The sequence below is a fragment of the Salmo trutta genome, chromosome 19 (genome assembly GCF_901001165.1).
Source record: "Salmo trutta chromosome 19, fSalTru1.1, whole genome shotgun sequence".
Lineage (NCBI taxonomy): Eukaryota > Metazoa > Chordata > Actinopteri > Salmoniformes > Salmonidae > Salmo > Salmo trutta.
The window spans coordinates 46,034,098-46,060,538 of record NC_042975.1 but is presented as its reverse complement, the minus strand read 5'-3'; the positions used below and the strand labels follow the sequence as shown (position 1 = coordinate 46,060,538).

The following is a 26,441-nucleotide window of genomic DNA, read 5'->3' as shown; positions in this document are numbered from 1 at the left end:
TTCTTCAGCGCTATAAACTAGTACTCTACTGCCATCCACTGGTTTGAAACGCCAATGGAATAAAACACGATTTACGTCTGGCACATTTAATTCAACACAGCGAATAGTGTGCTTAACTGTGACAGATACATAATATGGTCTGCACTTTGCAGAAACTGTTATTTTATCAACCGTCTCATAAACACTGAATTACAAACTCTCAAGGAAAAGTATGACGCCATGGTGTGTATTACAGCATGATGGAGCTCAGGACACATCAAATCAAATCAAATGTTATTTGTCACATACACATGGTTAGCATATGTTAATGCGAGTGTAGCGAAATGCTTGTAAAAAAAATATCTACCTCCATGACATACTTTCTGATTCCACATACCCATCCATCCTAGACATTATTCTGAACAGCTGAAAGTCTTTACTGATAAATAACATGCTTGACAACAGAAATGGAATTGACCACAAACCTGTTGCGGAGAGTAGGTCAAAACAAAGGCTTTGGGTAACAGTTCCTTATACTTCTCCCTATTGCCAATGATTTGCTACCACTCAAATATTATTTTCAGATCATCAGGCTTTCCCCAATCTTGCTCCTCGAGTTCACCCTTACAAAAAAAAAAAACATTTAAAAAAGCACATGCTTTTCAGACACGTGAACACACCTGTGAATAAATAACGTGATTTTTTTAAATAAAAAAATTCACCACTTCCAACGATGTCTGGTCCTCATCCTCCCATCCAGGATCAACCCTGCTTATCTTCAGAGGAAAACCAGCAGTGGGGTGCAGGGGGCTGGAACAAATGTTAAAAAACTTCCAACTGGAAAAAAGGCAGCGAAAGCAAAGGCCAAGGTAACACAACCAAAGACAGGAAAGAGGGAGTAGTTTTATTTCATTGAGTATCATAAAATGGGATCCATTCATAATAAGCAATTCTTTTGGGTTTATGTTTTTCTTTCAATATAATTATTTTGGTTTGCAATACTAAGAATGTTGCGTAGTAGTAGTAAGTCGCTCTGGATAAGAGCGTCTGCTAAATAACTAAAATGTAAATGTAAAATGTAGTGTAGTCTCAAATCCATAGACTACACTACGGATGCAGGGACTGACCGTCCATGATATTCAAATTATAGTTTTAACCATTATTTTAGGCTAAGCAGTGTACGTTTATATTTACAAAAATTGCTCATTTGTCATGTGTATTTTTGCAAGGGAAGGCCTAGCCTATAGCTCAGTGGGATAATACAGTCTTACGTTATAGTCCAAATGTCCATGGGCTGATTCAGGCATAAGGGCATAGTGTCAATGTCCATGGGGTGATTTGGGAATCATGATCAAGTGGAATGACAGTCACAGATGTGTCGCGTGGGCCATTAATGACGTTGCTTGATTGATTGAGCTTTCGGTAAACATTGCAGTGGAGTACATAGACAGGCAACTTTAAGCTTCCTCTTGACCCACTGGAACAGCTTGTCCCACTACTGGGTCCAAAGGTCGCCCCAGTCAGATCATTTTTGGGAGCAGTTTCTATTCACGAAACTCGGAAATATCATGTTAAAAATAAAATTATATTATTCCACGAGACCAAGTTGAACGTCTGTTTCCAGTAGACACGCCAAAAAGGCCACTTATTACTTTACACGTGTAAGAAAGTTCATAACAGCATGATTACATTTCCATATCATTTATAAGCTTAGACCATAAAATAAGAGGGCAGTCAGGTTGTAAATGTCAGTTTAGGCCTACATGGGGAACGCTTGGTCCACCTTTCCTTTACAGAGCCTGAAGTATCAACAACCCTTTGCCTTGAACTTTGCACATTAGATTTTCTTGTCACCGGGGTCAGACCAGCCAGCAACATGCAAACTTTCAAACTCCCTCATAGATTGCAGGAGTGCAACACTGACAGGCTTGGAGTACGAGCAAGCGGACGAGGCGCCGGTCGACAGGTAAACAAGGCAACAGAACATCCAGCATGGTGGGAAGGAGACGTGGCTCCAGAGCCAACGGCGGACCACACCGGCCCCAACAGCAACGGAGTGGGGGACCCCGCAAGGCGAGTTAGACTACCTATAGGAGGCTTATCAAACGGTTAATAAAAAGAAAATGTAGCGTATAATGTCTAATCTCTGCCAGGACTGAGGTGATTTACAGTCAGAGACTACTGATCCACATTTTCAGCCTATTTTTCAGTACTTCATTCTCAATGACAAACCCTAAATGCAGCCAGCATTGCTGACTCGGCAAATGTTGCATTTTCTACAATTCTATATTTGATCTATCATTACTAATAATCATACCATAGCCTAGTGAAGCCAACAACAGTCAATTATTATGTTGCTCTGGAAATAAATCTTGTGTAATATGATCTTATTGTACGCTTTAGTGAATCTGTGTACAGTATGGGAGTGCATGCGTCAAAGGTAGGCTATACCTGACTCTGTTCCCCAGTATGTTGTATAACATAGGCAGCTACAAACGATTCCTCAATAAATGTCATGGTACCGTCACTGTTGTAAATGTCGTAATGTTAAAGCATTGTGGTATAGCTCTTCGCATGGTAAATTGATCTCTACCTTCAATGAAAACTTTTTCTTCCGCAGGGATTGAAGTCAATTCTTAAATCATGTACAGGTGTCAAACAGCTCAGAGTTCAAAGTATACTGACAACTCTACAGATAATTCCTAGCAACCATGTACACACCCACTAGCCCTCACATGCAGATATTAACACTAATGAAGCCAGAAATTCCTCACATATCCAATTCACAGCCCCGATGATTTCCATCACTGTAAACATAAAATACTTTACTTATAGAGTATTTATTATCCCCAAATCATGTATGTACCGATATCCCCTCCCATGAGGTCGGTTAACTCTTTCTGTGTCATCTCAGACTCTGAGGGAGCCAGCATTATTTGCCAAGAAAACAGGATATGAGTCAGAAGTTCCTCATGAAAAGATGACCATCGCCCAGGCCAAGAGAGGCACGCCAGGTCAGTCTTCATTACAGGTCTCCACAGGTCAGACCAATCACAGACCAGTCAGACTGATCATAGGTCAGTTTCACCACCAGTTTTATCAATCCTCACTGGGAATATTGAAGAATGGGCAGCGGAAGAGAAGAGATAAAGGCCAGTCGAGAGAGAGAGAGAGAGAGGGATGTGAACGTGAGAGGTGAGACAAGGAGAACGCAGCGAGACATAGATACAGTTATTTTTGCTTTTCTTGTAGCAATCCGGCCAGTGCGAGTCTATGCCGATGGGATCTTTGACCTCTTCCACTCTGGACACGCGCGTGCTTTGATGCAAGCAAAGAACTTGTTCCCCAACACACATCTTATAGTCGGAGGTAAATAATCTCTTTTGAATTTCAAGTGCCTTTCAAAGACTGTACAAACAAGCATGTACATAAACCACACACAGAGAGAATGTCATTGTGTGTCTGTCCTTGCAGTCTGCAGTGACGAACTCACACACAAGTGTAAGGGCTACACGGTGATGACAGAGTCGGAGCGCTACGAAGCCCTGATACACTGTCGCTATGTGGATGAGGTGGTACGGGACGCTCCCTGGACCCTCAGCCCTGACTTCCTGAAGAAACATAAGGTCAGCACTTCTGGGTCATATACAGTACACCACTCAATATTACAAACCATCTGCATTGCTTGCGGTTCTGGGTTTTAGGCTGGGTTTCTGTATAAGCACTTTGTGACATCTGCTGATGTAAAAGGGCTTCATAAATATATTTGATTTGATCAGTCCTAAAATATGATACAGATGTACATAGCCCATGTCGCTTTCTTCCACATAAAATCATTTTAGTGCTTTTCTGGGATTTCACCAGATTGACTTTGTGGCCCATGACGATATCCCATACAGCTCTGCAGGATCAGAGGATGTCTACAAACACATCAAGGAAGCAGGTAAACAAATCTGCTCCGAAACAGACATGAACTTGTAGCCATTTGAGATTGTGTCTCTGTGTGTTTGCTGAGCTACCTACCGCCTATTCCCTTACCTGTGCCATCTTGGCTGAGCTGTGTTCTCTCTGTTGGGTCTCAGGGATGTTTGTGGCCACACAGAGGACAGACGGCATCTCTACATCCGACCTCATCACCAGGATAGTGAGAGACTATGACCTTTATGTCCGACGCAACCTGCAGAGAGGCTACACAGCCAGAGACCTCAACGTTAGCTTCATCAGGGTATGAACGACATCACCTAATTAACTTAGAACAATGAATTAAGTTGGAATAACCATTTGTTACAATAGTTTGTATTTGAGGAAGTGAAGTGGTTGTTACAGTGTTGGTGGTTGATAAACAGAAGACCACCTTTAGTTGATGCCTTATAGCTGACCACTTGACTTGTCATAGACTGTTCTCTCTGCTATCGCACGGCAAACGGTACCGGATCGCCAAGTCTGGGACCAAAAGGTTCCTGAACAGCTTCAACCCCCAAGCCATAAGACTGCTGAACAGTTCATCAAATAGCTACCCAGACTATTTACATTGACTTTATTATTTTATTTTTAATCCTTATTATTTGCACTGACTCTGTAGCACTGGCTCTATGCACACTCACTACCCACACACTTACACATACTACACTGGCACTCCAACACACACACACACACACACACACACACACACACACACACACACACGTATATTGAAGCTACGCACACACACACTCACACATAGACACACTTTCACACTTCACATACACTGCTGCTACTCTGTTTATTATCTATCCTGATTGCCTCGTCACTTTTACCCCTACCTACGTGTACACACTGTATTACCTCAACTACCTCGTACCTCTGCACATTGACTCAGTTCTGGAACTTTACTTTCTATCTCTGCATTGTTGGGAATGGGCTCACAAGTAAGCATTTCGAGTAAAGTCTACACACTTGATTTATTCTGCAGGAGAAGAAAATCCGTCTGCAGAACCAGGTGGATCGTATGAAGGAGACGGTGAAGACAGTGGAGGAGAAGTCCAAGCACTTTGTGTTCAAGGTGGAGGAGAAGAGCCACGACCTCATCCAGAAGTGGGAGGAGAAGTCACGGGAGTTCATTGGGAATTTCCTGGAGTTGTTTGGTCCAGATGGAGCGTGGGTGAGTTTACCTTTAGCCCACAATAGATACTATAGTAGGAAGTGTTAACGGTCAATAGGGGAAGATAGTTAGTATTGATCTCATTCCTCTAAGCAAGTGACCACTCATTATGAACAAGTAGTTTAGTAAAGCAACACTTAGTTGGACAAACAATAAAAAAAAATATTCATTCACTCTATCTCTCCCTGTCTCGCCCTCTCTCTCCCTCCCTATCTCTCTCTCCCTCTGTCCTGCACTCTCTCTCTCTCTCTCTTGCACTCTCTCTCTTGCACTCTCTCTCCCTCTCTGAGCAGCATGTGATCCAGGAGCAGAGTGGGCGCATGCTCCAGGCCCTGTCACCCTACGCGTCACCTGTTGCCTCGCCCCGTGGCTCCCCCAGTAGCAGCCCCACCAGAGGGCGCTCCCCATCGCCCCCCTCCTCTCCCACCTCCCCTTCCTCCCGATCCCCTCGTTCCTCTCCCACCTCCCCTTCCTCCCGATCCCCTCGTTCCTCTCCCACCTCCCCTTCCTCCCGATCCCCTCGTTCCTCTCCCACCTCTCCTTCCTCTCGCAAGGGTGCCTCTGCCCATCCCTTAACCCCCCTCAGCAGCACGAGTGAGGGGGATGACGACGAGTAGAGATGGCACTGTCATTCCCAAACAAACACAGACACAAACACTCAGTGTACATGGTTACTTTGTGCACTTCGTGTATGTAAGATGTCGCCCACAGTTTACCATATTTGTGTTATTTGATTGTGTATGTTGTTAAGGTAACTGAATGCACTGTGGTATCTCAATCAGTTGACTCACTCCATTCTCACTTCTGATTCCTGTACCACACAAATACATCAAAATAATACCACTATTTCACTGTCTGCATTTTGCATCAACCAGGCTTTAGTTTTCTTTAGAAATACTTAGCGAAACACTCAAATTTGCATTCAGTTGTCTACGATATGCAGTAAAACAAAACATTTCGGACATTTTCTTTTTAAAATAATACACTGTTTCTATGAAATATTAAATACAAAACAATCATTTCGGAGAGTATTTTGTCATGCAATAAGTAATCTAAAGTAAGATGTGTCTCAAATGATTTAGATATTGTTCCATGCATTTCATAAGCATCCAAAGTGATCATAATCTCTTATAAACGTACAGTACCAGATTGCATCATCATGCATTCAAATACCATCCTGAGTAACATTTCATATCACATGTCACAAACACATACATACTAACCTAATCCCTTTTTCTAAGCTGGGAAAATGCCCACTGGGTGAATCTATTGAAAACCATTGCACACTGCCATAAAATTATAAACTAATATTCTTGTTTCACACAGTATACTGTTACGCAAGGCCATTATTTGCATTAAGGGGAAAAGTACATTATTTCCCGTGGTGTCACTCCCACGTGACACTTATTAAACCTAATAACAGAGTCATGCTATCTGACGAAGGAGGTCACCAATCGCAATCTGCTACCATGGAAACTGTGGTCAATAATAACATACCAGCAAACAAGGAAATAAAGATGATCTGGATTAAAACTGTGTTTTGGCTTTACCTGCCTGATGGAAATAAACATGTTACCTGTTGAGACAATATTTCAGTCAGTGCTGTGCTTTAGTTCTGTGCTTCACTGTAGGAGTGGAAGGTAACTTAATTTGTTTGTCATGTGACTAGTCATGACCTATGGCATGCAGCGTTGCCTGAAGGCCAGACTCAACAGTTATTTGATCTTGTACTTGGCTGCATCACGTGGGTCACTGCTAGGGTTGCTCCAGTCATCTGCCTCAGGGCCAGTCTGGTAATGTCTCCACGCTGACTTGTTGAAGACGGGGAGACGTTCAAAGGACTCGCTGGACAGAGCCTGGAGGTCAGAGAGAAACAAATATGAAACCACAGCCAGATGATAACGACAGTATGCTACTTAACTAAACGCAAGTCCTTAACGCACCTTCAGATAGATGACAGCGTCTGTACCCACCCCCTCCATGGAGTAGAGGTTCAGGTCTCCTTGGAAGTAACGTGCATAAAGTCGAGAAATGGGGAGACCATACCCAAAGCCAGCCTAAGGACGGAGAAGAAAGAGTGGTTCATACTACAAACTGCGGGTCAGTAGACTGGCCGCGTCATGAAAAGTTGCGTGCGCAGTTCCTCGTCAGAAACCAGCTCTTTTCTACTAGCAGTGGATACGAGAACATGCAACTTCAAATGCAGCTTGTGCTTGTTAACAAACACATTATCAGATGGTTATCGTCTATAACATTGCTATGTCATCAGAGGATTGATTACCAAGCCAGCGAAGCAAGGTCAAATGTCACAAATAGAGCTAGATAAAGCCAGAAGAAAAATATACTTGTTGAATATAGATAGCTATAGCCATCCGTCTGGTCTGTTTTCATGGTCATCACTCTGTTAAGTTTGTCAAGGTCCCGGCATCAGTGTTAGCTATCACTCGAACATGATGCTTGCTTGTAAACAAAAAAATGTCTCTATACACCTATTTGGGATGTGTTACCAGTGGTGCAGCCTGAGTTCCATTTCCTGGTTCAAGGCTCGGGGTGGGCGCGGTGGAGTACATGTAGCTAAAGAGCTTGTCAATCTTCCTGAGGGGCACGCCCCCTCCTCTGTCACTGATCTGAGGGGAGAGGACAGGCGTGTGACAACCGTGAGGTCATCTAAAAACACCAGACCGGTGTCCGTGCCAGTAACAGACCTTGATCGAGAGGTCTTCCTTTCCAAGCGTCACCATGGCCTTCACTGGGGGGAGTCCAGCACTACTGTTCTCATGGAGCTCCACTATGGCCCGCATCGAATTCTACAGAGTCATTCAATAAACATTAATGAATACACATAACTCAGTTGGAACGTATAAATGCAACAGGATACAACCAATGATGATACACACATACATGTTACACACCTACAGTGCATTCGGAATGTATTCAGACCCCTTGACTTTTTCAACATTTTGTTACGTTACAGCCTTATTCTAAAATAAGTGAATCCATTTTAGAATAAGACTGTAAGGTAACAAAATGTTGAAAAAGTCAAGGGGTCTGAATACTTTCCGAATGCACCGTACACTACAAATTAGGACCAGTTAATTGATAGCTTAGAGAAGCTTTCGTTCAGTACAACATAAATGCCAGTCACCTTGAAGAGCTCAAACAGCATATGGAACAGGTGAGATGGAACATAAACCACCTGGATAGCCTTCGAAGGGGCCTTGGCTGAGGAAAGAGACATGTATGTTGATGTGAAATAAAGGCAATCAATATGAATCAATCGTTCTCTGTTCACATATCATTACAGTAGTCATGTTTCACGTAATATCACACAAAATAGATTTCCATTGGATCTGCTGCGTCTCCTCTGTTTACATTTGCAGGTTCGGACAGGAGCCAACGGGAAACTCTGAGATGAGGCCAACTTTCCATTCCAGATGACTTTTTCCGTTACAGCTAATAAACCTGCCAAATCCTAACCAAGAGCTTAGCACATACTCAGATGTTTACAATCTCAGCGCCAGTGCCTACCAATATTGCATTATAGACATGCTTACAAGCCTTCATATAAGCGAATGGCTCCGTACAACAGCTTATAAATGCATAGACGGCTATTCATCTTTTATAATGCATACACAGGTGGCTCAGTGTGTTTAATTACATTTCAACTTACAATTGTACTCTTCTATGTTCAGCTCCGGGGCGACCATGTAGTACTGCTCACAGAGCATCTTAGCGGTCTCATAAGCATCTGTAAAAGACAGTAGCATAGAGGCACAGAGGACTAATATTACGTGGCACTGTGTTCAACTTTGACCAAATATCCGCCTCACTTGAAGAGAAAAAAAGTAATAGTGCTAGGTTTTACACAGTCAGACGTAACAAATAACAAACACAAAAAAGACATATAGAAATGTATAAATTATACATTTGTGATATCGGTTTTTAAATACAATCAAAAATAATAATAATTCATTCAATACAGTAATATTGAGATCTGTATGTAAAACATTTACATATGCCATTTTTGTCAGTTAGCAGATTCATCTTAAGATGAATAATATTTTACACACACATATGAAGGTGTCCTCCATTTCAATAGTGATCATCCGCGACATCTCAAAACCAATACCCCGACTGGTGTGCACTGGGCTATTCTACAAACAGAGCCTGGTGGAAAGTCCCCCCCTTATTCTAAAATGGATTCAATTGTTGTTGCTTTTCTCTTCAATCTACACACAATACCCCATAATGACAAAGCAAAAGCAGGTTTTTAGAGTCTTCTTGGGTGTGACGCTACAAGCTTGGCACACCTGTATTTGGGGAGTTTCTCCCATTCTCCTCTGCTGATCCACTCAAGCTCTGTCAGCTTGGATGGGGAGCGTCACTATTCAGCTATTTTCAGGTCTCTCCAGAGATGTTCGATCGGTTTCAAGTTCGGGGTTTGGCTGGGCCACTCAAGGACATTCAGAGACTTGTCCCGAAGCCACTCCTGTGTTGTCTTGGCTGTGTGCTTAGGGTCGTTGTCCTGTTGGAAGGTGAACCTTCGCCCCAGTCTAAGGTCCTCAGTGCTCTGGAACAGTTTTTCATCAAGGATCTCTGTATTTTGCTTCGTTTATCATTCCCTCGATCCTGACTAGTCTCCCAGTCCCTGCCTCTGAATAACATCCCCACAGCATGATGCTGCCACCATCATGCTTCACCGTAGGGATGGTGCCAGGTTTCCTCCAGACATGACGCTTGGCATTCAGGCCAAAGAGATTCATCTTGGTTTCATCAGACCAAAGAATATTGTTTCTCATGGTCTGAGAGTCCTTTAAGTGCCTTTTGGCAAACTCCAAGCGAGCCGTCATGTGACTACTACTGAGAAGTGGCTTCCGTCTGGGGACCCTACCATAAAGGCCTGATTGGTGGAGTGCTGCAGAGATGGTTGTCCTTCTGGAAGGTTCTCCAATCTCCACAGAGGAACTCTGGAGCTCTGTCAGAGTGACCATCGGGTTCTTGGTCCCCTCCTTGACCAAGGCTCTTCTCCCACGATTGCTCAGTTTGGCCGGGAGGCCAGCTCTAGGAAGAGTCTTGGTGGTTCCAAACTTCTTCCATTTAAGAATTATGGAGGCCACTGTGTTCTTGGGGACTTTCAATGCTGCAGAAATTTGTTGGAACCCTTCCCCAGATCTGTGAATTGACACAATCCTGTCTCGAAGCTCTACGGACATTTCCTTCGACCTCATGGCTTGGTTTTTCTCTGACATGCACTGTCAACTGTGGGACCTTTTTTAGATAGGTGTGTGCCTTTCCAAATCATGTCCAATCAATTGAATTTACCACAGGTGAATTCCAGTCTCATAGCAAAGGGTCTGAATACTTACGTAAATAAAATATTTCAAAGAAATGTTTTCATATAAACCTGTTTTCGCTTTGTCATTATAGGGTATTGTGTGTAGAATAATTTTATCAATTTTAGAACAAGACTGTAACATAGCAAAATGTGGAAAAAGTAAATGGGTCTGAAAACATTCCGAATGCACTGTACTCTTTATTGAATACAGTTTGAATAAGCTGATGTTTCCCTGATGCAGTCTGACTCAAAGTTGCTATTTGTCAAGCATTAGGATCAGTGGTATTCTGCTCACCTTTCACCACCTCAGGGACATTGCAGGAAGGATCAATACCTCCTATGTGCTTGGGATGGGAGGTGGTTCTGTCATCACCAAAAAGGAGTGCTGAAACAAAAAGTCTCACCTGATCAAGATCCTCATCAACATCCACTATAAAATCCAAGTCATACACATGCACTATTTTTACACAACATCCTACACACATATATAAATAGCTGTATTGGCTGGTGGTGTCACTTACTGTGCTGGTTGATGAGCATGCGGAATGATATCCTGTTGGTGTAAAAGCGATCCAGGAAGTACTGAACGTTGCTGCTGATAAAAGGATCAAAGCCAAACTTCTGCTTGTACTCTATGACACCCTGGGCCATGGTGGGGACCACGTCATTGTGCCTATTACGGATTTTGACCAGGGTGTCTAGAAAGCTGTTCCAGAGAAATATGGTGTGAGGACTCTCAGAAGTCTCAGTGCTGTCTGAGTCTCAGTGCTGTCTGAAGATGTGGTGGGTGCCTGGTGTGACTATGTACATGTCAACTCACTCGTTTAAGGTGCGGCTGTCCTCTGGACCCCTGTGTTCATAATTCAGCAGCTCTTCAAAGCTCTGTATGTACCTGAAACACAAAGACCACAGCACACTCTCATACCCTGGCGTACACACAGACGGATGTCACCATGCATCCCAGAATACTGTGCTTACAGTCACCCCTGAATCAGCACAGAGGGACAGACAGAGGCTCTCACCAACTGTGCACCAGTTTGACAGACGGCTGGGTACGCAGGTCACTGGGTAACAGGTTGATTTCCTTCATGGTGTTGGCCCCCCGCACCGCAAGCTCCTTACGCAGGAACACGTAGGAGGTCTTCTCACATGCATTCTCCCTACCTGTGGAAAAACATGGGGTCAATAAACTGGTGACTGGTAGCAGACCAATACTTGTGCTGTGTTCATTTGACAGAGGTTGTAAAACAAGATTCTATCAACAGACCTCTCATGCATGTCAGTTGGAACTTTCAAAGTGTCTGTCTCAGAAACACCTGAATTCTTGGAGCTTTCCACATCTGCCTCATTTGATGGAAGTTTGTGACAAACCACTGACGGAGGTTTGTATTAGTCCAAGACCATAAGTACATATGAGGACACTGAAGCCTGGACCTCTGTAATGTTTTCTAATTTGAAAATAAAGAACTGGTCAACATTTAGCCAGCAGCTTACCACCCTGCATCCCACTTCTGGCTTGCTTCTGAAGCTAAGCAGGGTTGGTCTTGGTCAGTCCCTGATGCTACTGGAAGTGGTGTTGGAGGGACAGTAGGAAGCACTCTTTCCTCTGGTCTAAAAAAAAATATCCCAATGCCCCAGGGCAGTGATTGGGGACATTGCCCTGCGTTGGGTGCCGTCTTTCGGATGGGACGTTAAACAGGTGTTCTGACTCTCTGTGGTCACTAAAGATCCCATGCACTTATTGTAAGAGTAGTGGTGTTAACCCTGGTGTCCTGGCTAAATTCCCAATCTGGCCCTCATACCATCATGGCCACCTAATTATCCCCAGCTTCCAATTGGCTCATTCATCCCCCTGTACCTATTCCCCAGGTCGTTGCTGTAAATGAGAATGTATGCTCAGTCAACTTACCTGGGGAAAAAATAAATCTAAACATTGCTCCCAGCGTTGATCACAACGCTTATATTCTTGATCTAACTTTGTCCTCTCGCGGCACAGGCAGTGGGCCTGAGACGTGAAACAAACTACCCAAGCTCGCAGTCGGCTCAAGTAGGCAACTAAAGAAGCTGCGGACAGCGTGTTTGTGAGATGCCGGACAAAAGGCCATTTTAAAACTGTCACGCGACTCCTGCCATATCTACAGACACCCCCCAAACCAACAAAAACTGACTCTATGAGAATGAGTGCACAACTGGCAAACAGTCATTTATAGATAGCCCATGTCAGCCAGTCAGGTGGCTAGCTGCCGCCAGCGGCTTTTATTGCAGCAACGTTGAATGTCTCTGGCTAGTATTACTTAGCTTCTTACTTCATCCTAACTGGCTAACGTTAAACAGAGCCTCTCAGCACTAGCGGAAAATACGCTGCTAAGTTCTCATAATAACTTTGTTATGGGTGAAGCTGAGGCAGGCTGCAATGCACGCAGGAGGAAGCAGAGGAGACAAGAGAGAGAGAGGAAGCAAGCAGAGAGAGAGATTACTACAGTGGCTACAATCTTATCAGACAAGTTAGGAACTTAAAGAAAGGAAGTTGTTTTTTAATATCAACATAACATGGACATCTGTAATCAAGATGCAAACAATACAGTTCTATAAATGTCATATGTATCAGTGTGAATCATTTGTCATAACTCCCCCCTTTCAGAGGTATAACATTACAATTGTATAGTTAATAGGCCATGTGTTTGTAGATCGACTGAGGTGATATAGGCTGTTTTTTTCCTGTTGTCCAAATAGCATTTTTTAAATGTTTTTATTGTAAAGAAACGCAGTAAATGAGCTTCCAATAGTATTATTATTTGCCAGTTACTCTATGAATATGGCTGCTACACATGCAGCAATAGGTCAGTGGCCAGCTCACATTGAGAGGCAGAACGACATGGAGCTATTTATAATGAGCTGCTGCTACGAACAGTGTGCAACTGTGAGCCAAAAGCAACGAGTGGACAGACAGAGAGCCTTCAGGGTTGACCTTAGACAGTTCAGCCGGCACAGTTTGTTCTCTAAACTTAAAACACTGACTCTCACAGAGCACGTGGCTTACTGAGAGACTGAAGCCATCCATCTCTACACCAACACACAAACTCTAGAATGACAGACAGTGGAAATGTATCAAGGCCTCTGTGAGGCTGATGTCACATTACTTAAATGGAGGTGGCACTATCTACTGTTTATCAAAGCCACACTCAGGCATTATTGGGAAAGTAAGCGTTTTAAATATGAAGTGCCGCAGTCCCATATATCGCGTAAACACAGTAATGTCCTTATTGCACACTAACGACAACATCTGAGGTGTATTCATTCCTGCCGACTCTGTCGCAAAACGTTTCTTAAACTGAAGCAAACGAAACGGAGAGGGACCTACTTGAATTAGTCCAACAGAAACTCTCGTTTGGCTATATTGGCTTCCGTTAGGAAATGGTAAACGTTTTCCATATACACCCGTTCGTCAATTAAAGCCATCAGTTATTTTTTTTCTCAATCAAATGGCAACCCTGTGTCCATGACATTTAAACTCTTGGAGTATTTCTTTTTATACTCACCAAAGTCCAGAAACTGCTTGATAGACATCGGCGAGGGAGAGAACCTCGAATAATATTCTATTTTCGATGTTACATCTTTTAGTAGAAAGTTGAACAGCCTCATGATTGCTTCAAGTAATCACTTTCTAATTGTCAACACATATAAATATGAGTACAGTTGGTGGCATAAGAACGATTTCCAAACAACCCGCTGTCTACTTGCATCGACCAATACAAACACTCAATACAAGTTACATGCTGATATCCCCTATTTAGACAGTAGCCTCCCATGTTACTTTGATGCATTCGGAAGTACAGTGCGTGTGCGTGTGTGTCTAATTCCAACGCACGTGACAGCAGGACGTGCAACCTTATTGGCTGACAGAACCTCTCCCTTCACCAGAATGATCCACATTTGCCATTGGACAGTTGGCATCAAAGTGCTCTTTTGTCTAGCTAGCAGGGACGTCACTGTAACTTCTTCAATGCCATTCGGAGGGAATTTACTGTTATGACTTTAGATGAGGGTATATAATTATTGGTTATGTATACCTTCTGGGCTCTTGTTCAGACAAACCGGACATGCAATTCCGTGAACAATACTGTTTAAGAGAAGCCGATGTTCTTCCAACTAATCTCGTAAGAAACGGAATGCATTAATCCAAATGTTATTTGGTAAACAGATAATACACTATATTTATTGATATGAATACAAAATACCCATTTTATCCAACCATTAACCCATTTTGGTTTCTAAACGTATTTCCAATACCCTCACATATCCAACTCCACATAGCCGTGCTAAGAGCTGAGGCAATATGGATGGGACAGATATGTTGTTGTTGGAGGTATATGTTCTAACATTATATTCAGCATAATACAACTCAACTTTTAAGATAGGCTACAGTAAATTCTATGTTATAGGCCTACAGGATTAACCGAAAACTACAATAGCACAATATAGGACACAATCAAGACAAAAGTCATAAAAATACAACAATAGTAACCAGGTTTCCATCCAACCTTTTTATGCGAGTAAAATACATGTCGGATAAAAAAAAGTAATGACAGGTTTGATGGAAACAGAACATTTGTTGGTAAACTTTCAACAATTCAACGAAACAAAATATACTAGGCAAGGTTTGATTTTTTAATATCAGTAAAATTCCTTATGCGAGAAATGTCGGTGGAAACGCTTTTAATCCCAAATATTGATATACTAACCATAATATAGAAGTACATTTGAAGTCACGTGATGACATGTTGTGTGGTCCTACCACTATGACTCGGGAAGGTATGAAGTTAATTAGGTTACAGATGAAATACATTATGTTGAACTTCGCAGGGTGGAAAAGAAGAAAGGGGACACCAAATCAGTTGCACTACTGAAAGCATTCTAGCGAAATGCCCTCCAACCTGGTCTGGTCTGTGGTGAAAGCCCAAAGTGATGAGCTTGATGCTCCTTTCCAATAAATATCGGGGGTCTTATTCTGGTGACATGATGATCGATGCTTGGCTGCCATTTGACAAATAAAAAGTATCTCGTTCTTTTGTCCATAATAATCTCATCATTTAGGCTATACCCGAACGAGCTGTTGGCTAGAGCGCACGTGCCAATACCAGAGTGGGCACATTCGCTTTATAACACAATCTTTTTTTGTGACAAAGCCATCAGTAGAGTTGAAAACGCGATGGAAACCCATGTAACTTGTATTTTTTATTCGGTATATGGGAATTTACCCGCAAAACAAATTTTTATGTGCACTATGTCATCACGCACATACTTTTATCTACAACAAGTACATTTGATGGAAACACATGTCTGGTGGGAAAATTCACATATTTGATTTCTGCATATTTTAGAATATTCGCATGAAAATCTGTCGCCAACAGGATGGAAACCTAGCTAGTGTACATTAATATTTGTTTGGTAGTGAGGTTATTAAAGTCTGTTGATACATCTCTCTCTCACACACACACGCACGCAACCACACATGTGCACGCGCGCACACACACGCACCACCCTGTCTCTCTATTCACTCCACCACAATCTCTCAGGCAGCATGCTCCCACTGTGGTGCCTGCAGACTGATATTGGTGTTCTGGTCGTTGTCAGTCTCGTGGGGATCGGAGGGCAGTGGGTCATAAGTGCGGCGGTACAATGCCCGGGTGACCAAGGTGATGATGAACATCTCCACAATCATTAGCTGTTGACTCAACACTGCAGACAGACAGATAGACACATACCAGACAGGGTTGGAGGACACAGACGTCATATTGATCAAATAATGGCTCTCGTTTGGCCCTGTTTTGTCACTTACTGGTCCCACGGGCTCAAGAGGAGAAGGGCGGGGAGCAGGCAATGGTTCCATCCAAGGCCAGGACGTTAATAATGGCCGTCTGCAGCTGACTGAGCACCAGCACCAGCTATGGACACATGACCAGGGGCTTCATGGAGATACATCGAATATTAGGATGTAGGAATGAACACTGCCAGACCCAATCAGACAAAACATTCCACAAAGCCAAGGTCAAGGACTAAGTAAATGATAGCAGATGATGTATTCTCATCAATGGCACTTAGAAGAAGGCAGTTCCTTGACCAGCTGGTTGGTGCAGTAAGGTCGGACTCACCTGGTACATGGCATACTTAGGTATGATCCTGACGCTACGCAGTGTGTTGCATGTGTTCATGAACATGATGGCGACAGGCCAAAGGGAGATGATGGTGAGAACCCCTATAAATGGGTTGATCCAACTAGCCGTGTTTGTGATCTCAAGCTAAACATTGAGACATGGAGAAAGGTCAAAGAGGGTAGGTTATGCATAGTGGACCTACATGGCATGCCACCAGGCTCAGTTTGAAACGTAATGTGTAGAGAGGGGGTGTTTGTTTTTGCCGACAGGATTTTCACAAGAAGGAAGTTTATTACTTACATCGGAAGTATCAAAGTTGCCGTTGGTCCACAATATTATGGAGAGGATTGAGAGAAGTGTCTTTAAGATAGCATACTGCAGAGCCCCCAGCTTCAGCAGGAAAAACATACGCCTGAATGAAAACAGCCCAGAGTTGTTAACATTTTGTTACCACTGTATACATTACCAACACAAAGAATCATCTGGCCCAAGAGTGACCTGTCATCATGTGACCTGATTTATGTTGAAAGATAAAGTCATGTGACAATTTATATATCTTCATAATAATGATTATCATCATAACCAAACCAGTTTGGCTAAGATATTGCTGTTTGATGACAGGCTCTGGTGTGCCACTGGTTACCGTGTGACTGGAACGCGGGGCAGGCAGGGACAGCAGCAGCAGCATGGTCCTGTACTGATCTTGAAGGTTTTCTTGTAATTGCGCTTCAGAAAGGTCTCGTTACCCCCACTCTCCTCTATCAGCAAAATTAAGACCTTATACACCACCACTGCAAAGTACCTATAGAGAAAATAAGTGTTTACTTGCAAGATACAGTGTACAGCGCCTTCAGAAAGTATTCACACCCGTATCAATAATTTGTCACTATTTCTGAGGCTATATGATGTATTGTTCAGCAGATTTACTACGTAATATTAATATATTTGTTTTTATCTCATGATTTATTTTACATGCTATCAAATTGCCGGTGGGGGGTGGGGGGGAAATATATATATAAATACAATTTTATAAATGTATTGTATGAATCCTATGAATAGAAATAATAAAAATTGGATGTACATTTTGTTTTCATAAAGTATTCACACCCCTTCAATTTTTCCAGATTTTGTTGTGTTACATCCTGAATTTAAAATTGATTAAATGTAGATTGTTTGTCACTGGCCTACACACAATACCCCATAATGTCAAAGTGGAATTAGGTTTTTCGAAAGTTTTACAAATGAATTAAAAGTGAAAAGCTGAAATGGCTTGAGTCAATAAGTATTCAAACCCTTTGTTATGGCAAGCCTAAAGTTCAGAAGTAAAATTTTTCTTAATAACAAGTCACATAATAAGTTGCATGGACTCACTATGTGTGCAATAATAATGTTTAACATGATTTTTGAATGACTACCTTATCTCTGTACCCCACACATACAATTATCTGTAAGGTCCCTCAGTCGAGCAGTGAATTTCAAACACAGATTAAACCACAAAGACCAGGGGGATTTTTCAATGCCTTGCAAAGAAGGGCACCTATTGGTAGATTGGTTAAAAAAAGCAGACATTGAACATCTCTTTTAGCATGGTGAAGTTATTAATTACACATTGGATGGTGTATTAATACACTTAGTCAAAGATACAGGCGTCCTGCCTAACTCAGTTACCGGAGAGTAAGGAAACAGCTCAGGGATTTCACCATGAGGCCAATGGTGACTTTAAAACAGTTATAAAGTTTAAAAGTTATGATAGGAGAAAACTGAGGATGGATCAATGACATTGTAAGAATTTGTTGTTAACTGACTTGCCTAGTTAAATAAAGGTTAAAATAAAATTAAGATAAATAAAAATATTGTAGTGACTCCACAATACTAACCAAAATGACAAAGTGAAAAGAAGGAAGCCTGTTCAGAATAAAAATATTCCAGAACACGCATCCTGTTTGCAATAAGGCACTAATGTAATACTTCAAAACATGTGGCAAAGCAATTACATTTTTGTAGTGTTATGTTTGGGGCAAATCCAATACAACAAATCACTGAGTACCACTCTCCATATTTGCAAGCATAGTGGTGGCTGCATCATGTTATGGGTATGCTTGTAATCGTTAAGTACCTGCGAGTTTTTCAGGATAAAAAATAAATGGAATGGAGTTAAGCATAGGCAAAATCCTAGAGGAAAACCTGGTAGATGAATTCACCTTTCAGCAGGCGAATAACCTAAAACACAAGGCCAAAATCTTCACTGGATTTGTTTACCAAGAAGAATGTTCCTGAGTGGCCGAATTACAGTTTTGACATGACCTGAAAATGGTTGTCTAGCAACGATCAACAACCAATTTGACAGAGCTTGAAGAATTTTGAAAAGAATAATGGGCAAATGTTGCATAATCCAGGTTTGGAAAGCTCTTAGAGACTTACCCAGAAAAACTCACAACTGTAATCACTGCCAAAGTTGCTTCCACAAAGTATTGATTTATTTAACTAGGCAAGTTAGTTAAGAACAAATTCTTATTTACAATGATGGCCTAGGAACAGTGGGTTAACTGCCTTGTTCAGGGGCAGATGACAGATTTCTACCTTGCCAGCTCGGGGATTTGATCTAGCAACCTTTCGGTTACTGGCACAACGCCCCAACCACTAGGCTACCTGCTGCCCCAGGTAAATTATATATTTCTGTATTTAATTTTCAATAAATGTGCAAAGATTTCTTAAAACATGTTTCCACTTAGTCATTATGGGGTATTGTGTATAGATGGTTGAGAATATATATTTTTATCCATTTTGTTTTCAAGCTATAACACAACAAAATGTGGAATAAGTCAAAAGGTTATGTACACACATAATGAGTGTGTGACCAACCTTCAAAACCAGTTAGTCTGCACATTCAACTTTTGTTTGTGCCCCAAAAAGTTTGTGTTTGTTTGTGTCATTTACTGTATTTTTGTGGATGTGGTCTGATCTCTGATCTTTCCCATACACTGACACAGCGTAATGATTAAGAAACTGATTAAACTGTAGTCAAATAGTTGAGTGCATTCATTAAAAAGCCTCTGCTTTATGTCAGTGCTCCTTGCTATGGTTCCCTGTTAGCTCATTAGTACAGGAGGAAGAGCACTGCATCTCTATAGTAAAGTACAATACACATGTGCTTGCCTTTATAGGAGAGTATGTGAAAGAGAGAGAGAGAGAAAAAAGAGAGAAAGAGTGAGCGAGAAAGATAAAGAGAAAAAGAGAGAGAGAGAGAAAACAAGAACAATAGAGAGAGAGAGAGAGAGAGAGAGAGAGAGAGAGAGAGAGAGAGAGAGACAGAAGGGGAGAGGGAGCAGTAAGTAGTGTGTGGGTTAGAGGAAACTTACGAATTAGAGGTCATATCTGTAAACATGGTTGCCCTTGGGATCCACATACCAAAACAAGCCATGGTAGCAATGACCTGAAACAGAGACAGAAAGGGAAAGGGGGATACCTAGTCAGTTGCACAACTGAATGCATTCAACTGAAATGTGTCTTCCACATTTAGAGAGGTGTGGGGGGCTGCCTTAATCAAATGATACATTCAGCCATCTATTCATCGTCCACACGGTTCTAATTCATATAAATGCAACATCAAATAGTTTAAAAAAATGTATTTAAACTTTATTTAACCAGGTAAGCTAGTTGAGAACAAGTTCTCATTTACAACTGCGACCTGGCCAAGATAAAGCAAAGCAGTGCGACAGAAACAACAACACAAAGTTACACATGGAATAAACAAGAGGACAGTCAATAACACAATAGGAAAAAAAGAAAGTCTATATACAGTGTGTGCAAATGGCATGAGGAGGTAAGGCAATAAATAGGCCATAGTAGCAAAGTAATTACAATTTAGCAGATTAACACTGGAGTGATAGATGTGCAGATGAGGATGAGCAGATGATGGTGTGTAAGTAGTGATACTGGTGTCCAAAAGGGCAGCAAAGTAAATAAAAACAATATGGGGATGAGGTAGGTAGATTGGGTGGGCTATTTACAGATGGTCTATGTACAGCTGCAGCGATCGGTTAGCTGCTCAGATAGCTGATGTTTAAAGTTAGTGAGGTAAATGTAAGTCTCCAGCTTCAGCGATTTTTGCAGTTCGTTCCAGTCACTGGCAGCAGAGAACTGGAAGGAAAGGTGGCCAAAGGAGGTGTTGGCTTTGGGGATGACCAGTGAGATATACCTGCTGGAGCGTGTGCTACGGGTGGGTGTTGTTATCGTGACCAGTGAGCTGAGATAAGGCGGAGCTTTACCTAGCAGAGACTTATAGATAACCTGGAGCCAGTGGGTCTGGCGACAAATATGTAGCGAGGGCCAGCCAACTAGAGCATACAGGTCGCAGTGGTGGATGGTATAAGGCGCTTTGGTAACAAAACAGATGGCACTGTGATAGACTGCATCCAATTTGCTGAGTAGAGTATTGGAAGCTATTTTGTAGATGACATTGCCGAAGTCAAGGATCGGTAAGATAGTCAGTTTTACTCGGGTAAGTTTGGCGGCATGAGTGAAGAAGGCTTTGTTGCGAAACAGAAAGCCGATTCTAGATTTGATTTTGGATTGGAGATGTTTGATATGAGTCTGGAAGGAGAGTTTACAGTCTAGCCAGACACCTAGGTATTTTTAGTTGTCCACGTGTTCTAGGTCAGAACCGTACAGAGTAGTGATGCTAGTCGGGCGGGCGGGTGCGGGCAGCGAACGGTTGAAAACATTGCATTTGGTTATACTAACGTTTAAGAGCAGTTGGAGGCCACGGAAGGAGTGTTGTATGGCATTGAAGCTCGTTTGGAGGTTAGTTAACACAGTGTCCAAAGAAGGGCCAGATGTATACAGAATGGTGTCGTTTGCGTAGAGGTGGATCAGGGAATCACCCGCAGCAAGAGCGACATCGTTGATATATACAGAGAAAAGAGTCAGCCCGAGAATTGAACCCTGTGGTACCCCCATAGAAACTGCCAGAGGTCCGAACAACAGGCCCTCCTATTTTACACACTGAACTCTGTCTGCGAAGTAGTTGGTGAACCAGGCGAGGCAGTCATTTGAGAAACCAAGGCTATTGAGTCTGCTGATAAGAATACAGTGATTGACAGAGTCGAAAGCCTTGGCCAGGTCGATGAAGACGGCTGCACAGTACTGTCTTTTATTGATGGCAGTTATGATATTGTTTAGTACCTTGAGCGTGGCTGAGGTGCAACCGTGACCAGCTCGGAAACCGGATTGCACAGCGGAGAAGGTACGGTGGGATTCGAAATGGTCAGTGATCTGTTTATTAACTTGGCTTTCAAAGACTTTAGAAAGGCAGGGCAGGATCGATATAGGTCTGTAACAGTTTGAGCCTAGAGTGTCACCCCCTTTGAAGAGAATGACAGACATTCTAATTTACATCTTGAAAAAGTTGCCATCAAGGCAAAGGGTGGCTACTTTGAAGAATCTCAAATATAAATATATATTTGGATTTGTTTAACACTTTTTTGGTTACTACATTACTCCATGTGTGTTATTTCATAGTTTTGATATCTTCACTATTATTCTACAATGTAGAAAATTGTAAAAATAAAGAAAAACCCTGGAATGAGTAGGTGTGTCCAAACTTTTGACTGGTACTGTCTATGGTGATGGCTACTGAAAACGGGGAGCTTAGTTCTTACCGGTGCAGCTCCATTTACCCACATAATAGTTGTCTTCTTGGGAGACGGGACTTTTCTATAGATAAACACACACTCCTCCAGGTATAGTAGCAGGGACATTGTAGACATGAGGGTCAGCATGGAGTACAGAGCCACCCCAAAGACATCCAGCTCTAGTTAAGGGAGAGAGAGTGAGGAGTTCAGATGATAAAAAGAGAGAGAGAGGTTGTATAGGTCATCGAGAAATCCATTACTGGACCGTTTATTGTAATCGAAGTCGCAGCCCCTGGCAAAAACAACCCCACTTTAGGATAGGTCAGTGCCCTGACCACATCCCCATGGATTGGACACAACAGTACTTGTGAAACAGCATCAATTTAGACTTCTTATTTAGCTACAACTTCTTTTGAGGTTGAGCGCAAATGAGATCCCAACAATACTTCACTCGGTCCAGTGAAAAGCCAGCTGCCTAAGTGTACCCTGAATGGTTTAATATGGACTGAGATCAAGGCTATCTGCAGAAATGTAAATTACTCTTAAAGAGATGTAACCTGAATGCAAAGGATGAAAGGTCATGCAAGTCATTTGTCCTTCATATCAAATGATCCATCATGCTACTTCTGAGGACAGAAAATGACTGTGGAGAAACCAAATATTCATATCTGTAGCCTACACATGGACATTTGAAAATGGGCAGAAAGAGATTTAATCAAACATAGCGTGAGCACAGCCAATGCTGTCCCTCTAAACAGCCTGTATCACAGACTGTAGCCTACAATTTGAAGGACATTGTAAGGTTCTGTGTTTATTTTTCTCAGTCAACCTTGTGGTCTGTTTCGTTGTGTTCTTGAACGTAGCCCTGTCTTTCATTTTTGTTCATTGATTTTTTTTATTTTTATTCAACTTTATTTAACCAGGTAGGCCAGTTGAGAACAAGTTCTCATTTACAACTGCGACCTGGCCAAGATAAAGCAAAGCAGTGCGACAAAAACAACAGCACAGAGTTACACATGGGATAAACAAAAGTACAGTCAATAACAACAGAAAAAATCTATATAGTGTGTGAAAATGGAGTAAGGAGGTAAGGCAATAAATAGGCCATAGCAGCGAAGTAATTAGAATTTAGCAAATGAACACTGGAGTGATAGATGTGCAGATGATGATGTGCATTTCACCTGTGTTAGTTACTCACCTGGTCTCATCAGCCTTTTCCTAGCTCATTTGTGAGAACCAGTTATGGCCTTCAGTCCTAGTTTTGATTCACCTGCCTGTTTTCCTACCTGTGTATGACCATTGCCTGCCTGTGACCATGAAATAATGAATTTACAAATTAATAAATATGTTAACTCTCAAGCTACCAACTGGAGTCATTTTGACCCGAGGCATATTTTTGAATATACATAGGTGGTTTATTCAAACCTTAACATTTTTCTTGACTTTGACAATCAACTTATCCTTAACGAATCTAAATAATTATTTAGTGATTCTGTATCAATATGGGCCTTTAAAAAAAATTGGGGGGCAATTTGAACTTTTCTCTAAATTAACTTTTTGGTAGTAATGTGGATAGTACTTTGGGAAAAAGATGCACATCATATAAATAACATTTTTGACTTTTCGTTTGAAAGAATATGCTAATTAATAGTAATTTTGCTAAAATAGCGGTCTGTTTTGGTCATTTTTTTCAGATAACATTAATTATATGTCTAATGATGTTTTAATAAGAAAAAAGTTAATATTTTGCGATTGTTGGTTTTCCAATAGTTTCTTCTTGCGGTCAAAATTTCCCCAGTTGGTAAATGACACATGTAAAATATGTTGCTAACTTGAGAGTTAAGTTACTGCAGTAATTCAAACATTAAAAACCGGCTCCCAAGTCCCACAAATGTGTTATTATAACGTGCTTTAAAAATAACACCGAAATCTATAATGAAACACTATTTGCGAACTGATAGATAATGTAATCTGTGTCACTCACGCTTTACGATATCGATAGCCAGCGAGGGTTCTTGTAAACAGGTCGGATGTATAGTGCTGTTGAGGGCTTCTTCCATATCCCTGGTCAGTTGAAGTCGCTAATGTATGGACTCGCAGGTGGTGAAATTATGGATAAAATAAACTATCCGTATCTCTTGTTCACTGACAGCAGTTATAGGAGCTGAGCTGGGAGGAAGCGGACAGCAACAGGTAGACTATTGAACCTTCGCCCGCAATTCAATTCTGAGGAATGAGGGTATGAGTAAGATGTCAGCTCAGTGAATACAGCTGGGTCTACTAGTCAATGGGACCACCTCTGGATAGAGAATGGCAGATACCTTTCATTCAAATCTTAGAACTACTGCACTTACTGAGCAACCTTGCTTATCAGGGATGCCCAATGCCCCACAGTATAGGCTTCTGTACCTCTCAGTGGAATTACTTGCCCATAGATTGTATTTAAATCGACACAGGAGAATGACCTTTGACTGGGGAGTATGTCTTCTTGCCAGCCAATATACAGGAATAAAAGGTGTGAATCCAAGGGGAAAAATGTAGTATTGTTCAACCCACAAACTTAAAAGTTGTGGCTTTATTTAAACAGTATCACCTCTCTCTCTCTGATGACATTTCATTTCAGCATTCTGCCAATTTTATTTATGTCTCGCCTAAATGTCTCCAGAATTCATTGCCTTCACAGTTTTTTCGTCATTCTTGTCATCGGCTGTGTATCTCTGTCACTTTTAGCCCCACATCATCTGTCGCCATGTACAGTAGCCAGAATAAAGACTGTCAGGCAGTGGGATTTAGCTACTAAATATTGATGGATTCGTAAGGGGTCTCAACACTGAACTGCATAATTGCATTTGAGCTAAGAAAAACATGATTATATAGTATGTAGGATGGGAAAATGAGGTCTAATCGGCTCACCTGGTTACAAATTAAGTGAAGGGAGAAGTTGGACCATGATCCAAAAACAGACCTGGATGGATTACAGTCAAACGTTGAGGCTTGCAATAATAAAATATGAAGAGAAAAGGAAGAGAGAGAACGTGTGCACGAGATACTAGAAGACACTTGTCTGAATAAGAAGCCAAGCATTTGCTTTGCCTACAAAGACACCTGTAGATAGTCATGTGTGGCTTCACCAAAGACATGGGCTTCTCACACATTTCTCTCCATTCGCACAACTCCGGTGGATGGCAGAGAGTTCATTCCCCCACGGTAGACACTGTCACACTCTGTCCCTTCAAATCCCATCGGGGTTATAATCACATTCTTGTGAAGAGAATGTCCTTGAGATACAAACTAGTGTCACTTCAATGCCATGACCTTGCGGAGAAAACCATCTAAACCTGCCGCTTTATTTCGCCAAGACAAACAATTAATCCTGAACAAATAGTCTCATCAAATCAAAGTTTATTGGTTGCGTACACAGTTTAGCAGATGTTATAGCGGGTGCAGCGAAATGCTTATGTTACTTACTAGCAATGCAGTAAAATGTCAAACAGTTACACAATCAATAAAAAATGTAAATGTTAAAAAAAATCAAGAAATATCGTAACAAATTAAATTAACAACCCAAATAGCACTAACAATAATCCAAATGCAATCTACACGTATCTACACCGGATTAATTTATACAAGATATACTAGGAATGATATGTACAGTAGGTATATTAGTGAGCTATGTCAAGAATGCAGTAATATAAAAAAATATGCGCTGTGTATAAACAGTGCAACTAAAATGCAATGTAAAGTAGTTGAAATATTAGAATGAACTGTCGAGAACAGTATACAGTACCAGTCAAAAGTTTGGACACAACTACTAATTCAAGGGTTTTTCTTTATTTTTTTCTATTTTCTACAATGTAGAATAATAGTGAAGACATCAAAACTATTAAATAACACATATGGAATCACCTAGTAACCAAAAAAGTGTTAAACAAAAAAACTATTTTGATTTTAGATTCTTCAAAGTAGTCACCCTTTGCCTTGATGACAGCTTTGCACTCTTGGCATTCTCTCAACCAGCTTCATGAAGTAGTCAACTGGAATGCATTTCAATTAACAGGTGTGCCTTGTTAAAAGCTAATTTGTGGAAATCCTTTCCTTCTTAATACGTTTGAGCCAATCAGTTGTGTTGTGACAATGTAGGGGGGTATACAGAAGATAGCCCTATTTGGTAAAAGACCAAGTCCATATTATGGCAAGAA

At 41.6% G+C, this 26,441-nt stretch overlaps 3 protein-coding genes across 6 annotated transcripts; 1 reads left to right on the top strand and 2 right to left on the bottom strand.

Moving 5' to 3' along the window:
* Nucleotides 1-792: 792 nt before the first annotated feature.
* On the top strand, nucleotides 793-6,140 carry LOC115154770 (choline-phosphate cytidylyltransferase B). The gene is made up of 9 exons (XM_029701337.1): nucleotides 793-848; nucleotides 1,882-2,052; nucleotides 2,894-2,993; nucleotides 3,232-3,348; nucleotides 3,454-3,605; nucleotides 3,844-3,922; nucleotides 4,062-4,204; nucleotides 4,931-5,119; nucleotides 5,413-6,140. Exons 2-9 carry the CDS (start codon nucleotides 1,972-1,974, stop codon nucleotides 5,734-5,736), a joined length of 1,185 nt encoding a protein of 394 aa, XP_029557197.1. The 5' UTR covers nucleotides 793-848; nucleotides 1,882-1,971; the 3' UTR covers nucleotides 5,737-6,140.
* Nucleotides 5,976-14,299, bottom strand: LOC115154769 (pyruvate dehydrogenase (acetyl-transferring) kinase isozyme 3, mitochondrial). Of its 2 annotated transcripts, XM_029701335.1 has the most exons (11): nucleotides 13,994-14,299; nucleotides 11,477-11,618; nucleotides 11,275-11,346; nucleotides 10,976-11,160; nucleotides 10,750-10,839; nucleotides 8,790-8,867; nucleotides 8,265-8,341; nucleotides 7,825-7,926; nucleotides 7,627-7,746; nucleotides 7,063-7,176; nucleotides 5,976-6,975 (listed from the first exon to the last, which is right to left on the bottom strand). In XM_029701335.1, exons 1-11 carry the CDS (start codon nucleotides 14,094-14,096, stop codon nucleotides 6,835-6,837), a joined length of 1,224 nt encoding a protein of 407 aa, XP_029557195.1. In that variant the 5' UTR covers nucleotides 14,097-14,299; the 3' UTR covers nucleotides 5,976-6,834. The 2 variants fall into 2 exon arrangements, with proteins under 2 accessions (XP_029557195.1, XP_029557196.1); XM_029701336.1 differs by lacking the exon at nucleotides 5,976-6,975 and having other exon boundaries at nucleotides 7,066-7,176; nucleotides 7,609-7,746.
* Nucleotides 14,300-15,678: 1,379 nt separating this feature from the next.
* LOC115154767 (organic solute transporter subunit alpha-like) lies at nucleotides 15,679-24,509 on the bottom strand. Of its 3 annotated transcripts, XM_029701331.1 has the most exons (8): nucleotides 24,227-24,509; nucleotides 22,270-22,421; nucleotides 19,969-20,042; nucleotides 17,253-17,411; nucleotides 16,910-17,021; nucleotides 16,607-16,753; nucleotides 16,294-16,399; nucleotides 15,679-16,193 (listed from the first exon to the last, which is right to left on the bottom strand). In XM_029701331.1, the coding sequence occupies exons 1-7, from the start codon at nucleotides 24,300-24,302 to the stop codon at nucleotides 16,307-16,309; spliced, it is 813 nt and encodes a 270-aa protein (XP_029557191.1). In that variant the 5' UTR covers nucleotides 24,303-24,509; the 3' UTR covers nucleotides 15,679-16,193; nucleotides 16,294-16,306. The 3 variants fall into 3 exon arrangements, with proteins under 3 accessions (XP_029557191.1, XP_029557192.1, XP_029557193.1); XM_029701332.1 differs by lacking the exon at nucleotides 15,679-16,193 and having other exon boundaries at nucleotides 16,312-16,462; XM_029701333.1 differs by lacking the exon at nucleotides 15,679-16,193 and having other exon boundaries at nucleotides 16,312-16,420.
* Between the last annotated feature and the right edge of the window lie 1,932 nt (nucleotides 24,510-26,441).

Bases quoted from the DNA above. Each gene is read 5' to 3' on its own strand.
- LOC115154770 (XM_029701337.1), top strand. From the start codon at position 1,972: ATGGTGGGAAGGAGACGTGGCTCCAGAGCCAACGGCGGACCACACCGG. The intron at 2,994-3,231 runs GTCAGTCTTCAT...CTTTTCTTGTAG, and splicing joins GGCCAAGAGAGGCACGCCAG to CAATCCGGCCAGTGCGAGTC. The intron at 4,205-4,930 runs GTATGAACGACA...TTTATTCTGCAG, and splicing joins TCAACGTTAGCTTCATCAGG to GAGAAGAAAATCCGTCTGCA.
- LOC115154769 (XM_029701335.1), bottom strand. From the start codon at position 14,096: ATGAGGCTGTTCAACTTTCTACTAAAAGATGTAACATCGAAAATAGAA. The intron at 10,840-10,975 runs GTAAGTGACACC...TTTTTGTTTCAG, and splicing joins CATGCTCATCAACCAGCACA to CACTCCTTTTTGGTGATGAC. The intron at 8,342-8,789 runs GTAAGTTGAAAT...CTCTTTCCTCAG, and splicing joins GAACATAGAAGAGTACAATT to CCAAGGCCCCTTCGAAGGCT.
- LOC115154767 (XM_029701331.1), bottom strand. From the start codon at position 24,302: ATGGAAGAAGCCCTCAACAGCACTATACATCCGACCTGTTTACAAGAA. The intron at 22,422-24,226 runs GTGAGTGACACA...TCCCTTAACTAG, and splicing joins GGCTATCGATATCGTAAAGC to AGCTGGATGTCTTTGGGGTG. The intron at 16,400-16,606 runs GTGAGTCCGACC...ATGTGTCCATAG, and splicing joins CTAAGTATGCCATGTACCAG to CTGGTGCTGGTGCTCAGTCA.